Source organism: Gouania willdenowi, chromosome 16 (genome assembly GCF_900634775.1).
Source record: "Gouania willdenowi chromosome 16, fGouWil2.1, whole genome shotgun sequence".
Lineage (NCBI taxonomy): Eukaryota > Metazoa > Chordata > Actinopteri > Blenniiformes > Gobiesocidae > Gouania > Gouania willdenowi.
In genome coordinates this window covers 11,334,291-11,354,209 of record NC_041059.1, presented here as the reverse complement: position 1 = coordinate 11,354,209, position 19,919 = coordinate 11,334,291, and the positions used below count along the sequence as shown (strand labels likewise).

At 36.4% G+C, this 19,919-nt stretch overlaps 3 protein-coding genes across 3 annotated transcripts; 2 read left to right on the top strand and 1 right to left on the bottom strand.

Moving 5' to 3' along the window:
• Positions 1 to 371: 371 nt before the first annotated feature.
• LOC114478125 (zinc-binding protein A33-like) lies at positions 372 to 3,867 on the bottom strand. The gene is made up of 7 exons (XM_028470968.1): positions 3,715 to 3,867; positions 3,511 to 3,622; positions 3,212 to 3,307; positions 2,818 to 3,051; positions 1,503 to 1,525; positions 1,179 to 1,294; positions 372 to 1,086 (listed from the first exon to the last, which is right to left on the bottom strand). Exons 2-7 carry the CDS (start codon positions 3,574 to 3,576, stop codon positions 533 to 535), a joined length of 1,089 nt encoding a protein of 362 aa, XP_028326769.1. The 5' UTR covers positions 3,577 to 3,622; positions 3,715 to 3,867; the 3' UTR covers positions 372 to 532.
• Positions 3,868 to 5,633: 1,766 nt separating this feature from the next.
• Positions 5,634 to 13,379, top strand: LOC114478140 (INO80 complex subunit E-like). Its single transcript, XM_028470988.1, has 8 exons — positions 5,634 to 5,665; positions 5,968 to 6,050; positions 6,149 to 6,219; positions 6,302 to 6,354; positions 7,615 to 7,696; positions 9,748 to 9,862; positions 10,229 to 10,327; positions 11,642 to 13,379. The coding sequence occupies exons 1-8, from the start codon at positions 5,638 to 5,640 to the stop codon at positions 11,843 to 11,845; spliced, it is 735 nt and encodes a 244-aa protein (XP_028326789.1). The 5' UTR covers positions 5,634 to 5,637; the 3' UTR covers positions 11,846 to 13,379.
• A 769-nt stretch (positions 13,380 to 14,148) lies between these two features.
• Positions 14,149 to 19,071, top strand: LOC114478050 (uncharacterized). The gene is made up of 3 exons (XM_028470847.1): positions 14,149 to 14,735; positions 16,592 to 17,395; positions 18,270 to 19,071. Exons 1-3 carry the CDS (start codon positions 14,415 to 14,417, stop codon positions 18,783 to 18,785), a joined length of 1,641 nt encoding a protein of 546 aa, XP_028326648.1. The 5' UTR covers positions 14,149 to 14,414; the 3' UTR covers positions 18,786 to 19,071.
• Positions 19,072 to 19,919: the final 848 nt, after the last annotated feature.

Genomic DNA, 19,919 nt, shown 5'->3' with positions numbered 1-19,919 from the left:
TCACAATTTGTAAATTAACTCAACCAATTTTTGGTTGCAACCAGTCCAGCAGATGGTCTGTCACCTCTCAGTCCAATTTGGCTGGAGGTTTCTTCCTGTTAAAAGGGTATTTTTCCTTCACGCTTTCTTATGTGGAAATGTTAGGTTTTTAAATTAAAATATGTGGATTTTGTTCGATTTGGAGCTGCAAAAACAAAAATGAACAGCTTTTAATCAAGAGACATATAGGCTACATATTAAAATAGCCTTCAAATAATCCAAATATGCACAAATCTGTTCTTTACGTTGGAAACACTGGTTGGAAACACTGCCCATCAGTGCAGTTTCAACATCAACACCTTCAATAGTACATGAAGAGCAAGTACAGAATACAAGGTTTTGCTAAATTTATGTTGTTGTTTTTTTTGCACTTTATCAAGTCAAAAACCAACTCAATTTCTTGGCCAAGATTGAATACAAATAACATGTTCAACCAAACAAAGAGGAGAGTCATCAGCATACATTGTTACACAAATGAGGGAACAACAGCCTTTTACAGGACAGGAGTAAAAACTTTCATTGGCGCTACGTTCTTTCCATCATCTGCATCACATGGGTTATAGAAGGGAAATAAAGGGACTGTGATTGGTTCCATGGAGAAGGTGTAAATTGGTGACATGGTCACGGCGTTATAAAAAGTCACCTCCTCTTTCTCACAGTCTAAGAAGATGCCAATGCGAACAAGGCGTAGAGACACGGTGACCTTGGTGGGGTTTGGGTCAGTGCAGGCTACGACTGACCCACCTTTTAGGGCCAGTGTCCAGAGGCCGTTGGATGTTCCTGTAGCATCCATCTCCCCTCTAGGGACGTCCTCTCTTGCTACCCCGAGTCTCCAGGCTGTTTTGCCGCCCACCTCCACCTCCCAATAGTGTCGGCCAGAAAACAGACGCTGGTGTCCCAGCACACAGTAATAATAATGGAACCGTCGTGGGTTAGCTGTGCAGCCGGTTATGTCTTTATCCTCTTCAAACCAAACTGACGTGCACGACTGAGACAAGGACAGGGCAGGATGGGCTGTTTCTGGGTCCAGGGTCATAGATGTTACATCTACAGGCAATTAAAAAAGGAACTGCAGTGAGTTTTTTTTTCTTTGTTGATTGACTTGATTTCTAAAAAGAAAACAATAAATGTAAACATACTTGGGTAGAGGCAGTTTTTCATGTGCTTCCATATTCTGTACTGGATGGGCCCCACAAACTGACCAGAGCGAACCTCTGCGTCTACTTCTGGTGGAGGAACAAAGCTGACCTGAGACCTGCTTATAGAGAGAGCGGGATGAGGGATGGCTGAATGATGAATGGTTGGATCACTCAATCAGACAACGTCACAGAGAGGCTAGGAAAGATTGACTGATCCCATGCATACATTCACACATGATTGATAGTTTCAGAAGGAAAAGGTGGGGACAGTGAAATAAAAACACTCATTAGGGTGATTAAAACCACACAATGAAAAAAACCTGCCTTTTTATGAGATCCTGTATTTCCTGAAATGGGAAAAGCAAAACAAAATTTGTGGCATTATTTAAATGGCATGCGTACTCTGCATCATCACGCAGTTTCTTAAATGCTGACCAATGCAATAGCATCTTTTCAGCGCTTGCTTTTAAATTAGAAATTGATTTTGACTTTCCAAACCAAGCCTCCAAACCGTTGTGTCAATACACGCCTGCGGTTGCTTAACAGCACCAGTCAGATGCAGCATCAAAACTAAGAAACATCACAGTACCTGTATAACTAATGTATTCAGGGTTGGGGTTAATTACATTTTTCAGCTACAATTATGTTTTCAACTACCCATATTCAATTACATTTTAATTATGTTTACAGTGACCAGCTTTTTTTTCCCAATTACTCTTAAATTAAAATTATTTTTTTTATGCTCAGAATGGCAATTACTAAAGTTCAATTACAATTAATCACAATTACTGAGCCTGAAATAAATAACGTAATAAAAGTTAACCTTCCTCTTGTGTTAGCTTTCTGTTAGCATCTCTTATAATAACAGGTCCTAAATCAGCTGTAGAATACAATGAAAACAAATATCTATCATCTAATTTCTTTCCTATTTATTGATTTCCTTGATAGACTTCCTAATCAATGAAAATGGTAAAATGTGGCAAAGATTGATATGATACATATCTTAATAATTGTTGACTACATATGTGTAGAACTGTACTTAGAACGGTAACGCTGGCCTTGTAATCAGAGGGTTCCCGGTTCAAACCCTTAACCCCGAACTGTTCCCCAGGCGCCGCAAAATGGCTGCCGCCTGCTCCTCAGGGATGGGTTAAAATGCAGAGGACAAATTTCAATATATGTGTAACAACATATACATGACAATAAAGGCTTAAAGCCCAATTTAATTTTAATTAACATTCTTCCCCAGTTTTGCGTTAAATTAAAATTTACATTTTTTTATAGAATTTTTGTGGAAATTACAATTACAAAGTCAATTATCTCAGCTCAATAACAATTTAATTATGATTATGACAGCAACAGATTTTTAAAATTACAATTGTAGTTAATTATCAATTACGCAATTATAATTATAATTGACCCCAACCCTGATTGCTTTATTATAGAATCCATAGTAGGACTTGATGTTACAATCCTTGACATTTCAGTATCGTAGTTGCAGAGGTCATCTTAGATGGTCACTTTGGCTAGAGTGGGGTTAAATGGAATTATGGAACTATGTATACCTAATCTGCATCAGAACAAAAGAAATCTAACCCCTCAGATGTAACAAAACAAGTATAGCTTCATATTTTCTCACTTTGAGCAGTTTGGGACTGTCGTCTTCAGTTAGTTTATTGTTCAGTACCATCATCCCTCTCTCCAGGTCCTTGCCTTGTTGGGCTATCTTCTTCTCCCTCTCTTTTAGCTGTTTTAATTGCTTCTGTTTCTCCCTCTCGAGGCGCTCCAGGTCTCTACTCTCCTCTTCATCCAAGAAACGATGGAGGTTCTGAAATTCTGCTCTGATTTCCCGTTCCAGTTCATTGAACCTGTCCTGATACCAAAACAAACAAAACCAAAACACATTTCTGTCTGAAAGCATTAAATGTTTTTTTTAAAGGGTAAATAAGATCGGTGATGACCTTTGTAAGCTCTGAACGAAATGTATTTATGTGACATATGTATTTTAGTGGAAAAGTAGTCATTCACAGTACCTCGACTTCCACTGAATCTATGTACGTTTCTCTCTCAGCGTCTTTGCAAACATCTACCTCATGCTTGATTCTTTTAATAGCCTGGATAAGTTTTTCCTGTAAAAAAAAAAACAAACAAAAAACACACGCACACACAGAGATTAGATTAAAGGAAAGATTAATGAAACATATCAGGTATAAGAAGTGGCTTTGCTATCGAATTTCAACCTTTAAACGTCCTCATTTGCACGGTAAGAGAAGAACTATCTCAGCTGTCTCACACACAGCAGCAGGTGGACCTCATAAAACGTGTCACTTACCTTATGATCACGCAGAAGGCTTTTATTGCAGTTGTTGTTGGTGTCTTTGTCGTGATTTTGGTACATTCCAGATTCCCAGACTTCCAAACAAAACAAGGACCTAAAGCAATCTCTTGTAAAACAAACAGTGACAAGAACATGTCAATTCAACCAGCTAAAGAAAGAAATAACGGTAAAAACATGGGTGACCAAACAAGGACATACAATCAAGCCAAAAATTCTCAAGAAAAAAAGATATTGACAAGCTCAGATCAGTAGTCACAGCTCGACGTGATAATATATGAATCCATCGAGTGTAACTAATGAAAAGAAGGGGTTGTGAAGTTGCAGATGACTGCAGCTGCCATGGGGGCTTGCCGGATAGTTGGCAGTGACAATTTATGACTGCAGACATAGAAGAGTCTATTTCTGTCTGCCAGTGTCTCTGGAAACAATGAGAAAGGCTGCCAGCCTGGAGATATTATATATCATGTTGGCAGTTCCTGCCATTAATGAGTCACAAAGGATGTTTATTATTACAGGTTAGCTCTTTACTGTTTGTGAAAGGCTAGAGGATGCAGCACACCAGCTGTGGAGCCTGGATGTTGCTTTAGAAGATGCTGATTGGCTTTGATTTTCATGCGGGGTTTCGTGCAGTGCAGTTTTAAGGGAGTGCCCTCTGTTAAATGCAGTGTCGGTATTAATATGTCCTTCAATAAACATCAGCTCTATTCTAGTGCCAATACACACACCTCCTGTGTTTACTTTTCGCTGGGTTTCTCAACCATCTTTGAGACTTTACAGATCTCTGCTCAACAACCCCATAACGTCCACTCAGGGCTGGGTCTGGCAGAGGGCTTTGAGAATACGTGCACTGAAGCAGCAGCTCTGCAAATGTTCTTCATCTATAATTCATAATGGTGGGACTTGGAAAGTGACTGCACTTTCCCACGAATGAACTGTAAACACCAATATGTAGCTTGTAGGGAAGCAAAAAGAAAAGCATAAACAATCAATGGGATTATAGAAAAAACCCACAAGAGATGCTTTAAGACACTCCAATAATGGTGTCCTGTGGTTCTTAATCTAAGTAAACAGACACCACACTCGAGTCCGTTGTAGTATGAACACTCACCAAGGGATGTATAAAAATTCTTAATGCATTAAAATCAGATATCAACACTCACTCACAGATTTAAAGTTTCCTAAAAAATAATAATACAGAAAACAAAAACTACACTGCATGGTTTGGCTTAGATGCTATTCATTACAGATGAGCATGTCACAAATCTCAAACGTGAACATTTCCATATACAGACATACATTATAGATGTGTAACTCCATTTGCACCTTACGTGGGTACAGTACCCGAATTTCATTGCACACTGTGGAATCACAATAAAGATTCTAAATCTATTTATAATTCTATTACATCCCAAACACTTCCAATACATTTGAAGAGTAAACAAATTCACATATTGACACTACAGATATTGTTTGTTGCTCGAATAATTGTAAAATTGTAGGTTTTGAATCATAGAAATGAAGAAAAAGAAAAAAAAAAATAGTTAGGACTTATAGTTTAGTTTTTAGGTGTTTTACTCGGTATGGTCACAGGTCAAAATTAAGCTGTAAATGTTTAAGGATTTTAACAACTGGATACAACATTACAATATGTTGTGTAGTTATCTGTTTTAGGGTTAGGGTTATCTTTTTACAAAATAATTTTCCAGTATTAAGATAATGCATTTTGACAGTAATTGATCTCTTGATTTTTGATTTTCACAATTAATAACAAAATCTTCAAAATAATAAATATATGAAATGAAACAAACAGTATCGTAATGAGAAAACTTATTTAACAAAAGAATTAACAAAGTATAAATTGTGTTAAAAAGGGATTAAAAAGACTACATTTAAAGAATGATTGGTCTTTTGGTGTATTATATAAGAAAATATATGCATTACTTTTTGCAGTATATTTATATTTGGGCTTTTCTTCATCAAAAAATTTCATGAAATTATTGGTTATTTAAGTGGTAAAAATATGCAACACAAAGCGATTTTTCAAATTAAAAACTATAAATAAAAATGAACTCCGAGCGATCACGACGCGTAAATATGACGTCACGGATGTAAACAAAGAAAATGTCGCACAGACTGACACAAGCTAAAGGTATTAAACATCTTCTCTAACTGTTTTACATGTTATACGAATACATAAGAATATAATGTATGTATGTTATGCTAAATACCACTGTGTCACAGCCATGTAACTTTAACAAACTAGCGTCCTGAGATAACATTTTTACTGGCAGAATGGTTAGCTTAGCTTAACATGGTTTAGCCTCCGACCCAATGTGCTCAAATTTGGTGACACTGTCGACAGTCTTCGATTTTTAAATATCATAGGAAGAGGTGTTTATTTTTAACCAATGTCAGATTGTATGTTGGGTTCGTGGTTTTGTTGTGTTTTAGAGATGAACGGACAGGCGGACGTCGATGTCGACTACAAGCGAAAATACAAAAACCTTAAACGGAAGTTGAAGTTCCTCGTTTATGTGAGTTCTTTGCACTTTAGTGACCATAGTCCGATTAAATGTCTGTTACTGGGGCAGAATTTTACGTGGCAAAATATAATTGTTTTTTTTCTTCCCAGGAGCAAGAATGCTTTCAGGAGGAACTGAGGAGAGCTCAGAGAAAACTCCTGAAAGTCTCCAGAGACAAAAGGTGGGTTCAGGATTTAAATTAAAGGTTGGGATGTAAATCTGATAAAGGGAATAATAAATAACACCTTTGGTTTGTTTTCCAGTTTTCTGTTGGACAGGTTGTTGCAATATGAAAGAGTGGACGAAGATTCATCAGGTAGCATTAATCAAACGTGTATAAACATACTTAAACTAACACATTTCCATAGATCAGTGATTCTCAACTGGTGGGTCGGGACCCAAAAGTGGGTCGCAGACCTGTACTGGGTGGATCACGGACAGCTGGTCAAAAATAAATTAATACTTAATATCTCTCATGTTGGACTTGTCTTTTATTTTGAAAGAAACTTTGCTGTGAAATGCATGTTGCACAGGAAAATATAGAGATTTATGTTTTAAAAAAAAGATTATATACGTGTGTTTTAAACAGCTAATTGAGAAAAAAATTAATTTGTGGTTGAATTCTAAAAAAAAAACTGGGTCACAATTTGACCGTGGTAAAATGTGGGTCCCAGGGTGAGACCAGTTGAGAACCCCTGCCATAGATGATACTAGTAAATATAAACAGTTACCAGTCATAGCAAACACTTTTTAAATACTTTATTGCAATAATTAACAAAAAATAAGATAAAAAAAATTCACAGAAAACTGTCATTGAAAAAATACACTCCTTTTTATATATGTATTAATTAAGTATGTCAAGAAAACAGTACAAAACAAAACAGAACAGAACAAACAAAGAAAACAATGAAAAAAATGACAAAACAAAAGTTTAAAAGGCATACATGCAAATAAATTGTGAATAAATAAAAAGAGTGCCTTTTTGTCACACATCTTTTGATGTAGTCCACTACTTAGTCTCTTTTGAGAGTAATTTTTTTTATTAATTTTTGTAAGTTATCTTTAATATTTAATGTCATTTTTTCATCACATCAAGTTTGCTCTACCGTTCCCAACCAAATATTTGTTTTGGGTGAGATTTGTTGTTTTCATGTCCTTGTCACATGCTTCATTGTTGTAACACACAAAACATTAAAAAGTGGGATATCCGCCTTGTTTATTAGTAATGTCACAGTAAATATATGAGCTTAATTGAAGTTTGACGCTTTATGTTGCTTTTTCATTGAATAGAGCCTCGTTTTATTGTGCCATATTATTTTTGTAAGAAAGAATCTCAAATTGTCTAATAAAGCTCCGAGGCCGATACTACGATACAATCTGGTAAGCAGGTTAAAGGATAATTTGATGATTTGTCCAATAGAGACACAAATGCAAATTCTTGTTCTGTCCATAACTTGATCTCGAAAAGAAACCTGGTGTTTTCCAAGTTAGAACTACTGAGAGGGACTTTTCCAGTGTTTCTTACTCACCTTACACTTTCAATCTCTTATCTTAAGTTTTTATTCTTCTCTTCCAGATTCAGAAGCAACAGTTTCTTCGGATAACAGTGAAGGAGAGGTACCCCGCGAAAGAGAACGAGAGCGAGAGGTTGCAAAGAAGTAAGAAGAATGTTTAAGTAAATAGATAAACAAATATACGGCAACATGAGTGATATAGAATTTTTTAGACAAAAACAATCATTTCTAGCCAATGAAAAGACTTAAATGAAACAAACATACATGTTTCTTAACTTTGTAGAGAAGCTGCAGGGAAATGAGATGAACATCACATTCTCTGGGAAATTTAGTTTTAATAAATGATACCTTAGCATCTCGTGTGCATAACTTGACAGTGTTTCAAGATTTTTCAAATATGTAGGTCTTAGTAGCGGGTTGCAGCTTGCAAACAATTATTAAAGCTAATCACAAAGTAAAATTAGTTTAAAAAAAAAAAAAAAAAATGTGCCAATTAGTGTGTATTATTATTTTTCACATAACCCAGAGTTTATGTCATAGCATCTAAAAATGCATAAAAGCACAGTAAGATCTACTCAGTGAACTAAAAAGAGAATGAAATAAAATAGGCCGTGGCTACAGGTACGTTAAATGTTTCCATAGACTGCCACTCTATGGATACGCAGCACCCCTCATTGGCCGGTTTAGGTCACGTGAAAGTTATGTCATTTGTTTTTTAGCTCATATTTATTTTTAGCTACCCCGCTAACCCTTTAATTTTAACCCTATCCCTAACTCTAATTCTATCCCTAACCCTAAAATGTTTATTTTTGTCAGATATGTATTCGTAAAGGTGGAATTTGCCGTGTTAAATATGTTAAAATGAAAAAAATTATTTGTCAAATGTGGGATTTGAACCCACATTAGCGGAACCCACATTAGCGGAACCCATGTTAGCGGAGAGTGGGGCGCCTTAGACTGGAAATGTATTTATAGTCCCGGGGACTATGGCTACGTTTAACGTACCTCCAGACACTTTCAATAAAATAACATTAGGCTGCTTTACTGCAATAATAAATAAAACATAAATAAATGCATATTATTTTTAACAGTTTTTCTTCATCGATTGTGACCAAATCACCTTTTTTTATTTCTGATAAAGAGAACTTTTACAATAGATTCATTTTTAATATTGAAATTGGGAAAATGTATCGGTTTTATTATATATATATATATATATATATATATATATATATATATATAGGTTTATATTTTATGTATATTAATAAAAAAGTTAAAATATAAGAAAACATTTACAACTGGGGAGAAAAAACAATCAATAACCACGGTTTTATTATTGACAATTATGAATCTATTCTTAATTTCCAAAGATTGTTTACATATTTCAAATTGTAAAACAAATCAGGCTAGTCCTCCTAATTGGGATATTTCCATTACACTAAACGATACTGAAGGTGCTGTGAGGTGTTACTCAAAAGAGGAGTAAAATAAATCAGCAGCTCACTGATGTTACATGGGCAGATCAATAATCAGCAGTGATCAAAAATTTCATCGATGATCATTAATAATCAAAAAGTGGTTTGTAACTGGGCTTATAACTACCCTTACAAATAATATCCTTTGTGTTAACTTCACAGAGAAAATGCTATTTACAAATGTGTGAGGTGCTGCATGTTTTTGTCTATTAATAAATATGTTCAATGCCCCCAAATAGTTCTTCATGCTCCCAAATTTTTGACTTTAGAGCCCTGAGGACGATGCTGAATGCAACCAGTGGAGTGTAGAAACTTAGATACTTCTCTTTAAACTTTCAAACCATAGCAAATGTAGTATAGTATAGTACATCTGATTCATTGTGCTTTACTATAATTTCCATTTATTAACATTTTAATAAAATCAATTTCCTAAATCTGTTGTTTTTTTTTCTATACTAAAATTTTTTAATTGCATTTATTGTAACAAACTGTTTTTTTTGTTGAAAAATGAATCTTCTAAGAATAGATGGGTTGTCAGAAATGTATTGAGCCGATTTAAATGATATATACTCGACAGCAGAAAATATATCTCAATAAGTGAATGGACAAAAAACGTGTCCCTTTTATCAGTGCAGTATAAAGCAGGGTTTGTCCACACATGCATTATTTATTCCACTGAAAATGAACTTTGATCTCACATTGATTTTTTTTCTTTTTCAGGCGTAGAAATATTCCTGCGGCGTGCCTTTCCTCGTCCTCCTCTCATCTGTCGCTGTTGTCTCGTGCCAGTGTAAATCCACTGCAGTCGTCCACTCCAGGATCATATCTAAACACTGTAAGTTCTCTTCCTCTGTTCCTACACCCATCTGCAACCATTGCTGCTGTTTTCATGTAGCCATCAGAACACATTCACGATTTTAATTTTTTAAAATATTATTTTCTGCTCATTTTAATTTAAATGTATGTCATTGACTTCCTTTATTCAAGATTCATGATGCCCTCCACATCTTTGTATTTTTCATTTTGTTGTTTGTGTGTTTTCTGTGTGTCTCTCTGTCTTTTCCACTGTCTTTATGAATATGTGTGTGTGGTTGTGCTACGTTTTGGTTGGTTTTGGGGCGTGCGTGCGTGCGTGTGTGTGTGTGTGTGTGTGTGTGTGTGTGTGTGTGTGTGTGTGTGTGTGTGTGTGTGTGGTGGGCAGATGCCCTTCCCACCTGAGTATTTGGCTCCATCAGCAGAAAGAATGAAGAAAGAGAGAAAAACAAAGACGCCAAAAAACAAGAAAGACACCATGGGAAAGGTGAGAGAGGAGAAAAGAGAGAGTGAACTACATTGAAACCAAATGTCTGTTTCATTTTTGTTTACAAGCTCCAAAGCATCGTACTGTTTGTTTTTTTCATGCAATTTTCATCTTTTTTTTTCTTTATTCATACACATCCTGCTCTTAATATCTAATAGTTCTTTTCTATCAGGGATTTTGCTGCTATCATTTGTGCAGCATTTGTCTTTTTATTTTGTGTCATCCAGGGTTGGGGTCAGTTATAATTGTAATCGTGTAATTGATAATTAATTACAATTATGACATAATTGCGTTAAGGTTATGTTTTACCCTCCGTTTATGTCTGTCAGTCTGTTATGAATGGATTTAGATGCAATTTTCAGGAAAATGATGAATGGGACAAGGACCCGAACACTAACACTAACCTTAACCCAAACCTTAACCTTAACCCAAACACTAACCTTAACCCAAACACTAACCTTAACCCAAACCCTAACCTAACACAAACCTTAACCCAAACCCTAACCTTAACCCAAACCCTAACCTTAACCAAAACCCTAACCTTAACTCAAACCTTAGCCCAAACCCTTACCTTAACCCAAACACTAACCTAACACAAACCTTAACCCAAACCCTAACCTTAACCCAAACCCTAACCTTAACCCAAACCCTAACCTTAACCAAAACCCTAACCTTAACTCAAACCTTAGCCCAAACCCTTACCTTAACCCAAACACTAACCTTAACCCAAACACTAACCTTAACACAAACACTAACCTTAACACAAACACTAACCTTAACACAAACACTAACCTTAGCCCAAACCCTTACCTTAACCCAAACACTAACCTTAACCTTAACACTAACCTTAACCCAAACACTAACCTTAACCTTAACACAAACACTAACCTTAACCTTAACCCAAACCCTAATCCAATAAACTAATAAAATGCGTGTCCATTCACTTTGAAAGCAAAAATAAACAAAACTGAATTTATTTATTTTTTTAGAAAAAAATTCATTTTCCGGTAGTGCACATGTGCACGCATATATGCTCATAATTGATCTCAGTATGAGGAAACTCAGTCCATGACACTGGCTCTCCTCAAACACCTTCACTCTACAAGCTCCCAACAACAAACTTTCCAGAAGAGAATAAAATACAAGAACAAAAACAATTCAATTAATTACAACAGCAACATAATTTTTCAATTACAGTTACATTTATAATTACATCATAATTGTAATTAATTATCAATTACGCAATTACAATTTTAATTGAGCCCAACCCTGGTGTCACCCCCGACATATCTTACTACATTCTGCTCCTTTCAGGTTGTCACTCCAATGGGTGGTAGTTACCCATCAGCCTCTGCAGCTCCTCCCACAGCCAGTGGCCACTTCAGCTGGGTCCCCAGACAGATGCTCAGCGGCGATGCAGGGGAGGAGGAGTGCGACAGTGATGGAGAGAGCGACAGAGGGGATGAAGGAGGAGAGGGAGACGAGCCTGAGCTGGTCATTGACATCCCTAATGAGTGAGCTGGCTGTTCTTTAAAGGGAGCAAACCCGGAGTGTCCATCAAAGTTTACTAGTGGGGTGAGGTAGGGGACGGAGTGGGCTGAGCAAATGAAGCTAAATGAAAACCACACGCCCCCCTGTGGCCCAGAGTTGTAATAGCACCCCAAATACCAGAAGACTGTGATTTTTTTTTTTAAATGTGTTATATAGTCAATACTCTGAACAAAAGTTACTTAAGCAAAGTAGAGAGATGGAATCTTAGTTTCTACTTTGTATACAAACTCACTCTCAGTTTGAAAATTGTAAATGTAAAAAGGTGTGCGTTTCCTTTACACAGATAAAATATCTTTAAAAAAACAGCTTATATATATATATAAGCTTATAGTACATGTAAATGTCAAACGCATTGAAATATTGCATCATGACTTGATAATAACCTTTTTATCCTAATAATTAATATAAATAATAAAAGCATGTTGTTATTTAAGGGCCAAATTAGTACATATTGGACTCGTGTTTCTTCAGGTTTCCTTCACAGACGCCAGTTATATTTTTTAAAAGTGGTTCCAATTTAAAAAATTGATACATTTACAAAGACTGAAATTCAAATTCATTATTTGAAAAACACGTCATAATCAAAACCCTTAATTTATTTATTTTTTGTTCGGAAATGTCATGTTCTCACACCATAATAAACAGAATGATACAAAATCAAATATGTTTCACTTATATTTTTAAGCCAACTTGCTTTGTTATTCAGTGAGAGGACTGACCGTCAAACGTAGTAATACATATTTTACTTGTTTTGTGATTATACTGTTGTATGATTCTGGTACCATAATTATCCTTTATTTGTTATTGCAAAGGTTAAAAAAGTATTTTACTTGGTTTCCTCAAATCTGTCCAACAGTTCTCTTACTGTGTTTATGCTAAATATTATTATTGCTATAAATACTATAAATAATACACACAGATGCTTTTTTTTTTTTTAGTCCAACAGACTTTTGCTTAACTCACTTACTAACCTTCACTAACCAAACCTATGATTTTTATTTATTTATTTATTTTAAAAATGGGACAATATGAGAAGAAAGAAAACATTTTCATCTAAATATGTGGGATTGTAGCCACAGGGATTATTTCCATCCCCTCCCTCATTTGCATGTTGGTGTTATAATAAAACAAACATCAGTAAAGGAATAAAACACACAGGGCATATTAAAAAAGACAGGTAACATACAACAACCGTGAACAATCTAAGTGACATATAGTGCTGAGAAAAAAGATAGTCTTAGAAATTTTGGGACCATAACGATTATACATCGTTGATTATAAAGTGCTAATTAAAGTGCTTTAATGCTGAAGTGCAAAGTGAAGCCAAAGAAATAATGTGTAGTAGTTTGCACTTTTAGAAACACAGCATTCCTGCTGCGTAGCTCAGAACTGGACTAACAATTACAGTCTTTTGTTGGTTTTTTTGATAACATTCAATCATTTAAAACATGTGAAGGTTTAAAACACATGTTGTAGTCTGAATTAATGCCCCACCCGAAATCACACCCTTTAACATTCATTCCAGAGCTTCACTGTGCAACACTGTTCAGTGGCTGAAGAATGCACAGCTCTGTGTTCTTTTTGTTCTCTTTAAGCTGTGTGTGCTGCTCTGAAACTATGAGCAGGAACTACTGCCATTGTTGGGTTACTACTACTACTACACAACTTTGGACTGCTTGCTTGACTTTTTTTGTACAGGAATCCTGGTTGCTCTTTTGATTTGACTGATGTTGGTTGGAGCTCTGTAGCAACATGTAGTATACTTGCCAAATTTCCACCTTCCCACACATATTCAATGCTGGAATGTGGGAATTCATGCTGACTTTTACAATTTGCAGTTAGTGCCAATGTCAGGCCTGAACAGGCCTGTCTTAACATTTAAAAAGGCGTTGGCTATGAAAGAGTGTGTGATTGGCCCAGTTTTAAAGGTTAACTGAACACTGGACAATTCTATTATCAGACTTAAAATATATATATATATGTGTGTGTGTGTGTGTATATATACACATTAGATTTCGATGAGTTGCTCTTCGTGATTTATAGCAACTGTTTGATTTCCAGAGTCAGCACTGGGAGGATTACTGAGCAGCACAGGTTTGTCAATCAAGTTAAGATTATATAACATTGTTAAAAGGAATGTGGACTTACAGGTAAATGCAAGAAAGAAAGGGTGTGGGCTCTGTTTGTATACTTAACAGGGAGTTGTAGGTGTAGCCATGGAGAGCATCAGAGTGTGGGTAAAGGAGAGGTGCAGCCAGAGGGTGGAGGAGGGAGGGGCTGAGGCTGTCAGTGAAAGGTAATGAAGGAGTAAGCAGAACTGTGGATGACTCAAAGGAGGCAGACATGCTGGAAGACGACGCGTGGAGTGGGTGATTTAAACGCCGAGCTAGCAAATGCTGGCCAACTTATCTTTTTCCATCTCTACACGGGGGGAAAAACTGGATAATTTATAAGCTTCTCCTTCTCGCTCTGTCCGAGCGTGAGTAAGGGAGAGAGAGGGGAGATCTGCTGAGCTCATCACATCTCCACCTCCATTATGCGTCCTGCTGCTGCTGTCAGTGCAGCAGCTGCAGCTCTCTGGCTGCTGGCACTGCTGGGCCCAGGCCTGTCCTGTCCAGATGAGGATGGCTCTGAGGGCGACTTGCAGACCTGCAGCTGCTGCTTCTACAGACAGACGCCTCCACAGGGAGCCTCTACGGGGCCGTCGCTGAGCTCACTCTGCCACAGACTGCCTGGGGGGCGTACATTTGCCTCTCTGACCAGACAGGCCTGTGACACTGCTGTCTACTCTGCCTTCCATATCAGCCATGGATGGATGGAGAGAGAAGGAGAAGAAGTAATAGAAAAAGAGCCTGAGGTAAAGACACGTCTGTCACTGTGTTTAAAGGAACTGTGTGTAAATCTGCATTAAATAGTTAATTTATATCACACCATGAAGATGGAACACTTGGAGCTATCTGTTACATATCTTAGGAGCAGATTTGAGTTACTTGCTCCTAAAAGTTTCAACTTCAAAATATTAAATGTTGTACTCTAACTTTTTGTTGGTTTTTTTTTAAAATTTTTTTTTAATTGTGTTAATGTGATCAGAGTTTTTGATTGTGAGATCCATCTTATTCCAGGGGTGCTACTTTCTAGTTATGGGTTCAACTTCCTGTTTGATAAAATGTGTATAAAGATCTTAGCTTTCTTAGTGTAAACAGATGGCCCAACTTTCTAAAATGCAGTTTACTGTCATTGCCTTAGATGCAGAATTACAACGTCCAGCTCTAGCCTTTCAAAATAAGAGTTTTGTTCATAAACTATACACTTGTAATGAACATAAAACAATCTTTATTTTTTTAGTGAAAGAATTTATGAATTACTACAAACAAAAACTTTTTAAGAAATTGGTCACATTATTTACATGTCACTTGAAAACTGCCACCTCACCTACTAAACAGGAAGTTGTCCCCTAAATAATAACGACAGTAGCAGTTCAGTAATAAAGTGGATAATGAGGTAATCGCGCGTACGAGACAAAGTAATCTGGAATGATTAACTATTTAACAAATGAAATGAAGATTGTTATTGCATATTTTACTACTTGGTTATTGCTTATTTACAATGCGTTTATTATTCAAAGATTCATTGTGATAAACTGTAACCTAATATTGCAAAAACATTCATATTTTTTTTTCCCTTGCACAGTTTGGGATTCCTAATCTTAGTAATTGTTCTCGGATGGTAATATCTAAGTAAAGAAGGTTTAGGTTTACTCTGAGTGAGCATGGACAGAAACTCACCAAGAGAAACAGATGCAAATTAATGCAGAATGAGTATTATTTGAATGAAATGTAAATAAACAAAAACTTCACAAAAGAGAAAGTGGGGAACTAAATCACCAACCTTCAGGTTGCTGCTTGGCTTACTAAACATCGGAGGTATAAAGAGTACTGATTTATCCTACTCAAGTAGAAGTACTGTTGCTTGAATTAAATTGTACTTGAGTACAAGTGCAAAAAAGTCATATATAAAATATTCAAGTACAAGTAAAAAGTAGATCCATTAAACAGTACTCAAAGTAAAAGTTTCTTCCACCCCACATGTTTATTTTTGGTAAGAAATTTTGCCATTGTTCCCTTACATACAATTAACATGTAAACTTAAAAATAAATTGCACAATTGTAACTTAATTATTTTTTTTACAAAGGCATCTGTATAAAACAAATGGTTTGTCAAAATGTTTTTTCAAGATAAAATAACACCAATGAATTCAATTCAAAATAATAAAACTATCAGGCTCTAAGTATAGCTACCTTTATGAACTCTAAAATTGAGAAAATACCCAGCATTCAATGCTGTTGTGGCGCGGTGCGTTACGTTTAATCTGATTGGTCGGCTATGATGTGATGCATTTGATTGTTGTCTGGTCACTTAATTTTTTTTTTAGTTCAACAATGTCCGTTGATTATTTTAAAACAAAAAATAATAATTTGCTCAGTAACCGTTGGGTGTAGAAATTAATTATTTTACTTTTTTAAAAAGTAAAATTAATGATACTCAAAAAAGTACAAGTACGCCTAAAGCAACATGAGTACCTGTGATTCATTACTTTCACTTCTGCTAAACACTCATCCAATACAACAAAATTGACTAATTTTTAACTTAAAAACAACTTATTATAAACAGCATACTGTACAAATGTGTTGATTTTGTTTGTGTTTCTGTCAGATTCCAGAGGAACCAGTACACAACTCAAAAGTAGCCATACCAGCTCTTCTCAGACTGGGATCATCTCATGCTCTGTCACCCCCAGACTCGCCATTTCAAAACTGGGACTCAACAGTCACAACATTGGTCCAGTCAAGCATCTATCCTCGCTGCACCACTTTAGAGGGTGACCTCTACATTCTGATGGGGGCGGGAAGCTTTGGGGCAGCGGAGGATGGAGAAGAACAGTGTCAGACCACCCCACTGTGGTCTGCAGTCTGCTGCTCTGCCCCAGAAGGGAAAGATGGCTTCAGTGTGGCCATAATCCAAGAGACAGGAGAAGGGCTGAGGCCAGTGAGCATTAAGGAGCTGGAGGAAGTGCTGGGAGTGACAGAGTTGTTCTTTGAAGGCTGTGGAGATGCAGACAGTGGAGCGTTTTTTGCCAAAATAGATTTAAACAACATTGAGCAACTGGACGTTATAAGAAAATCTGAAGCAGACGAGGCTAGTGAAGAAGGAGGCGATGCAGACGTGAACACAGATGCAAGCAAAGACGGAGAGTCATCAATAACTCAGGAGAAAGTCATTGATCCTGAAAACGATGATGAGGATGTCACTCAAGAAGCGTCGAGGACCAGCAGTGACTCTCAGGCTAAGAAAATACAATCAGGAGCTGTCAGGTCAGACGCAGCTCAGCTTGAGACGGATGATGAGCAGGAGACAAACTCAAGCAGCTCCATAGTCTACGTCCTCGCCACCACCTTGTACCTCTTCAAAGCCCCGCTCAACCCTATCTTCTCTAGAATCACTGAGTTTCCTGGACAGGTAATTAAAATATATCTAAATTCAATCTTTATTCACATTTCTTGAACTGAAAAATATGCCAAACCACATAACAGGCTACAAAAACACAAAATTAGAAGAAAAAAAAACACACATAAATTGGAGAAAAGGATAAAAAATTAAACAAGCAAAAAAAACACACAAAATGACAAATAAATAAATCAATAAACAGACACACACAAAATGAGAGGAAAATAAAATGGCAGAAATACACAAATTTACTTAAAAAACACTGAAAAATATACCAAACTACTCCAAAAACAAAAAAATACAACAAAAACACAGAAATTGGAGAGCATAAATTCATAAAACAAGTCCAGAAACACAGAAAATTACTCAAACACACTATATGAGCAAAATAAAATACACAAAACTACATAAAAAATGCACAAGACGACAAAAGGATGACACAAGACAATAATCCAAAATAAAATACTCATATTTAAAGTTTTTTAAACAACTAAGTTTTTTAAAAAAACTTTTTTTACAGTGAGAAAAAAATTGGTTTATTCTCAAAATTAAAGACACTTGCTGAATATTACAAATAAAAAATGTAAATAGTACATTACATTAAAATACATTAAAATTAAATATTTCAGTCTGTCAAAAAATGTAACTTTTTAAACAATATATATAGATATTAAGAATAATTCATTGTAGCCACAGTTATTGGCATAGTGATGAGTATGTCCCACCTAGATCTCCTCTTTTCAGATTGCTCCTCTTTGACACTGGAATGAGGTATGACCTGCAGGTTAGGTTCACTCTGAGTCTCTGCAGCGCCTTTGGGTCACTTCCTTATTTAAACTTTAAGAAAAAACCCAAACCTCACGGCACTTTTATGCTCTTGTTTCAGGTGGTCTATGTTCTCCAGGAAGACCTTGGAGTGCTTTGTGCTTTGCCTGGAGACACCTGCAACGTTTTTTACCTCTTGACCTCCGACCTCCTGTCAGGGATGTGCTCAGCTGTTGAAACTGTACTTGGAATTGGATACAATGGCTTCTACAATATTTATTACTGCACTTCTTCCATGCTTGGGGCCCTGCTAAACAGCTGCTATACAGGGGTTATGGGCACGGGTACTTTGATGGGAGATGCACTGGGGATATTTGGTGGCACCATAGGTAATGCTTGGTGGGTTTTGAAGCGTTTTGGAGGAGGGCTGTGCAAGGAGAGCGGGGGCTATGTGGGGTCAGTGGCATCAGAAATGGGAAGTCAAGCACTAACAGTGGGTGGAGGGTTGGGGAGGCTCGTTTGGAGGAGTGGGGATGGAGTCTTCAAAGGATTTCGACTTGGAGGTGGTTTTGTCGTAGGTCTTGTAGATTTAGTGTTCGGTGGATTGGGTTGGTTCTTTGGGGAAAGATCTGAATAATTTTTATTTGTTTGTTTGTTTGTGGGAATGGGAAAAGTTAGTTTGTATGAATATGATGTCATTTTAGTAGGTTAAAAAAAATCTGGATTTATTTTTCTTAAGAGACTCTCAAATCTAATAGTTACTAACTTACTGTAAAAAGATCTACAGTGTTTAAATTTTGAAGTATGGGCGGTAATACTCTTGGCCTTGGTTGCCAACCACCGTAAAACTACACAGAAGAAGAAGAAATGTTGTATTTGAAAACCATTGCATTAGCACACACCTAATAAAATTTAAGAAATGTCTTGTTGTGTTCTTTTCCCCTTCCTGTAATCTTGTATGTATCTGATGACCAGTACTTGAGTGCCATGTTTATTCATTGATCCATTCATTTTCTGACCCGCTTGCTCCCTATTTTCAGGGTTGCTAGGGTCTGCTGGTGCCCATCTCCAGCTTTCATTGGTATTAGGCCGGGGTACACCCTGGACAAGATGCCAGTCCATCTGTTTATTCATTATTTTGCTTAATTGTTCTGCTCCATGGTATTTCATAGCCAATACAATTTCCCCCTCTACTTGAGTTAGCATTAGACTCGGATATGATTGCATTTGGTGTTTAAACTAGCTGAGCAAAGTGAAATGAAGCAATGAAAGAGTTGTCAACCCAATTTGATTGAAAATTGCTATTATGATTATTAGTCGTACATTTAGTGTCAAAATTATCCCTAGTTCTAATTCTACTAATATTATGGTGAAATGGATCAGGTATCAATCAGTGACTTTGAGAGAGGGAAGACGAGGTAAAGTTGACACACACAATTGAGCAGAAATCCACCCAGATAACTGATATTATGTGAAATTTTAACTAGTCCAATGTTGGGCCTTTATTGAGTGGTGTTTGGCAATGTTGCATGAAAGATAGAACATTGTAGATTTGTACCCAGGACAGTTTTCCTGGTTGTAACACAATTTAAAAAAAACACAAATAAACATGAAATTGGCTAAATTAGACCTAAAACTTGCAGCAGGTGTAAATACTGTGTGAGGAAAATATTGTTTCTGGACTTTTAGTCATTTTTTAGATAAAATTAATTAACATTTAAAAGGCAAACTACGATGGAGAGGCTGGAGCACCCTGTAAAACTGACCAAAA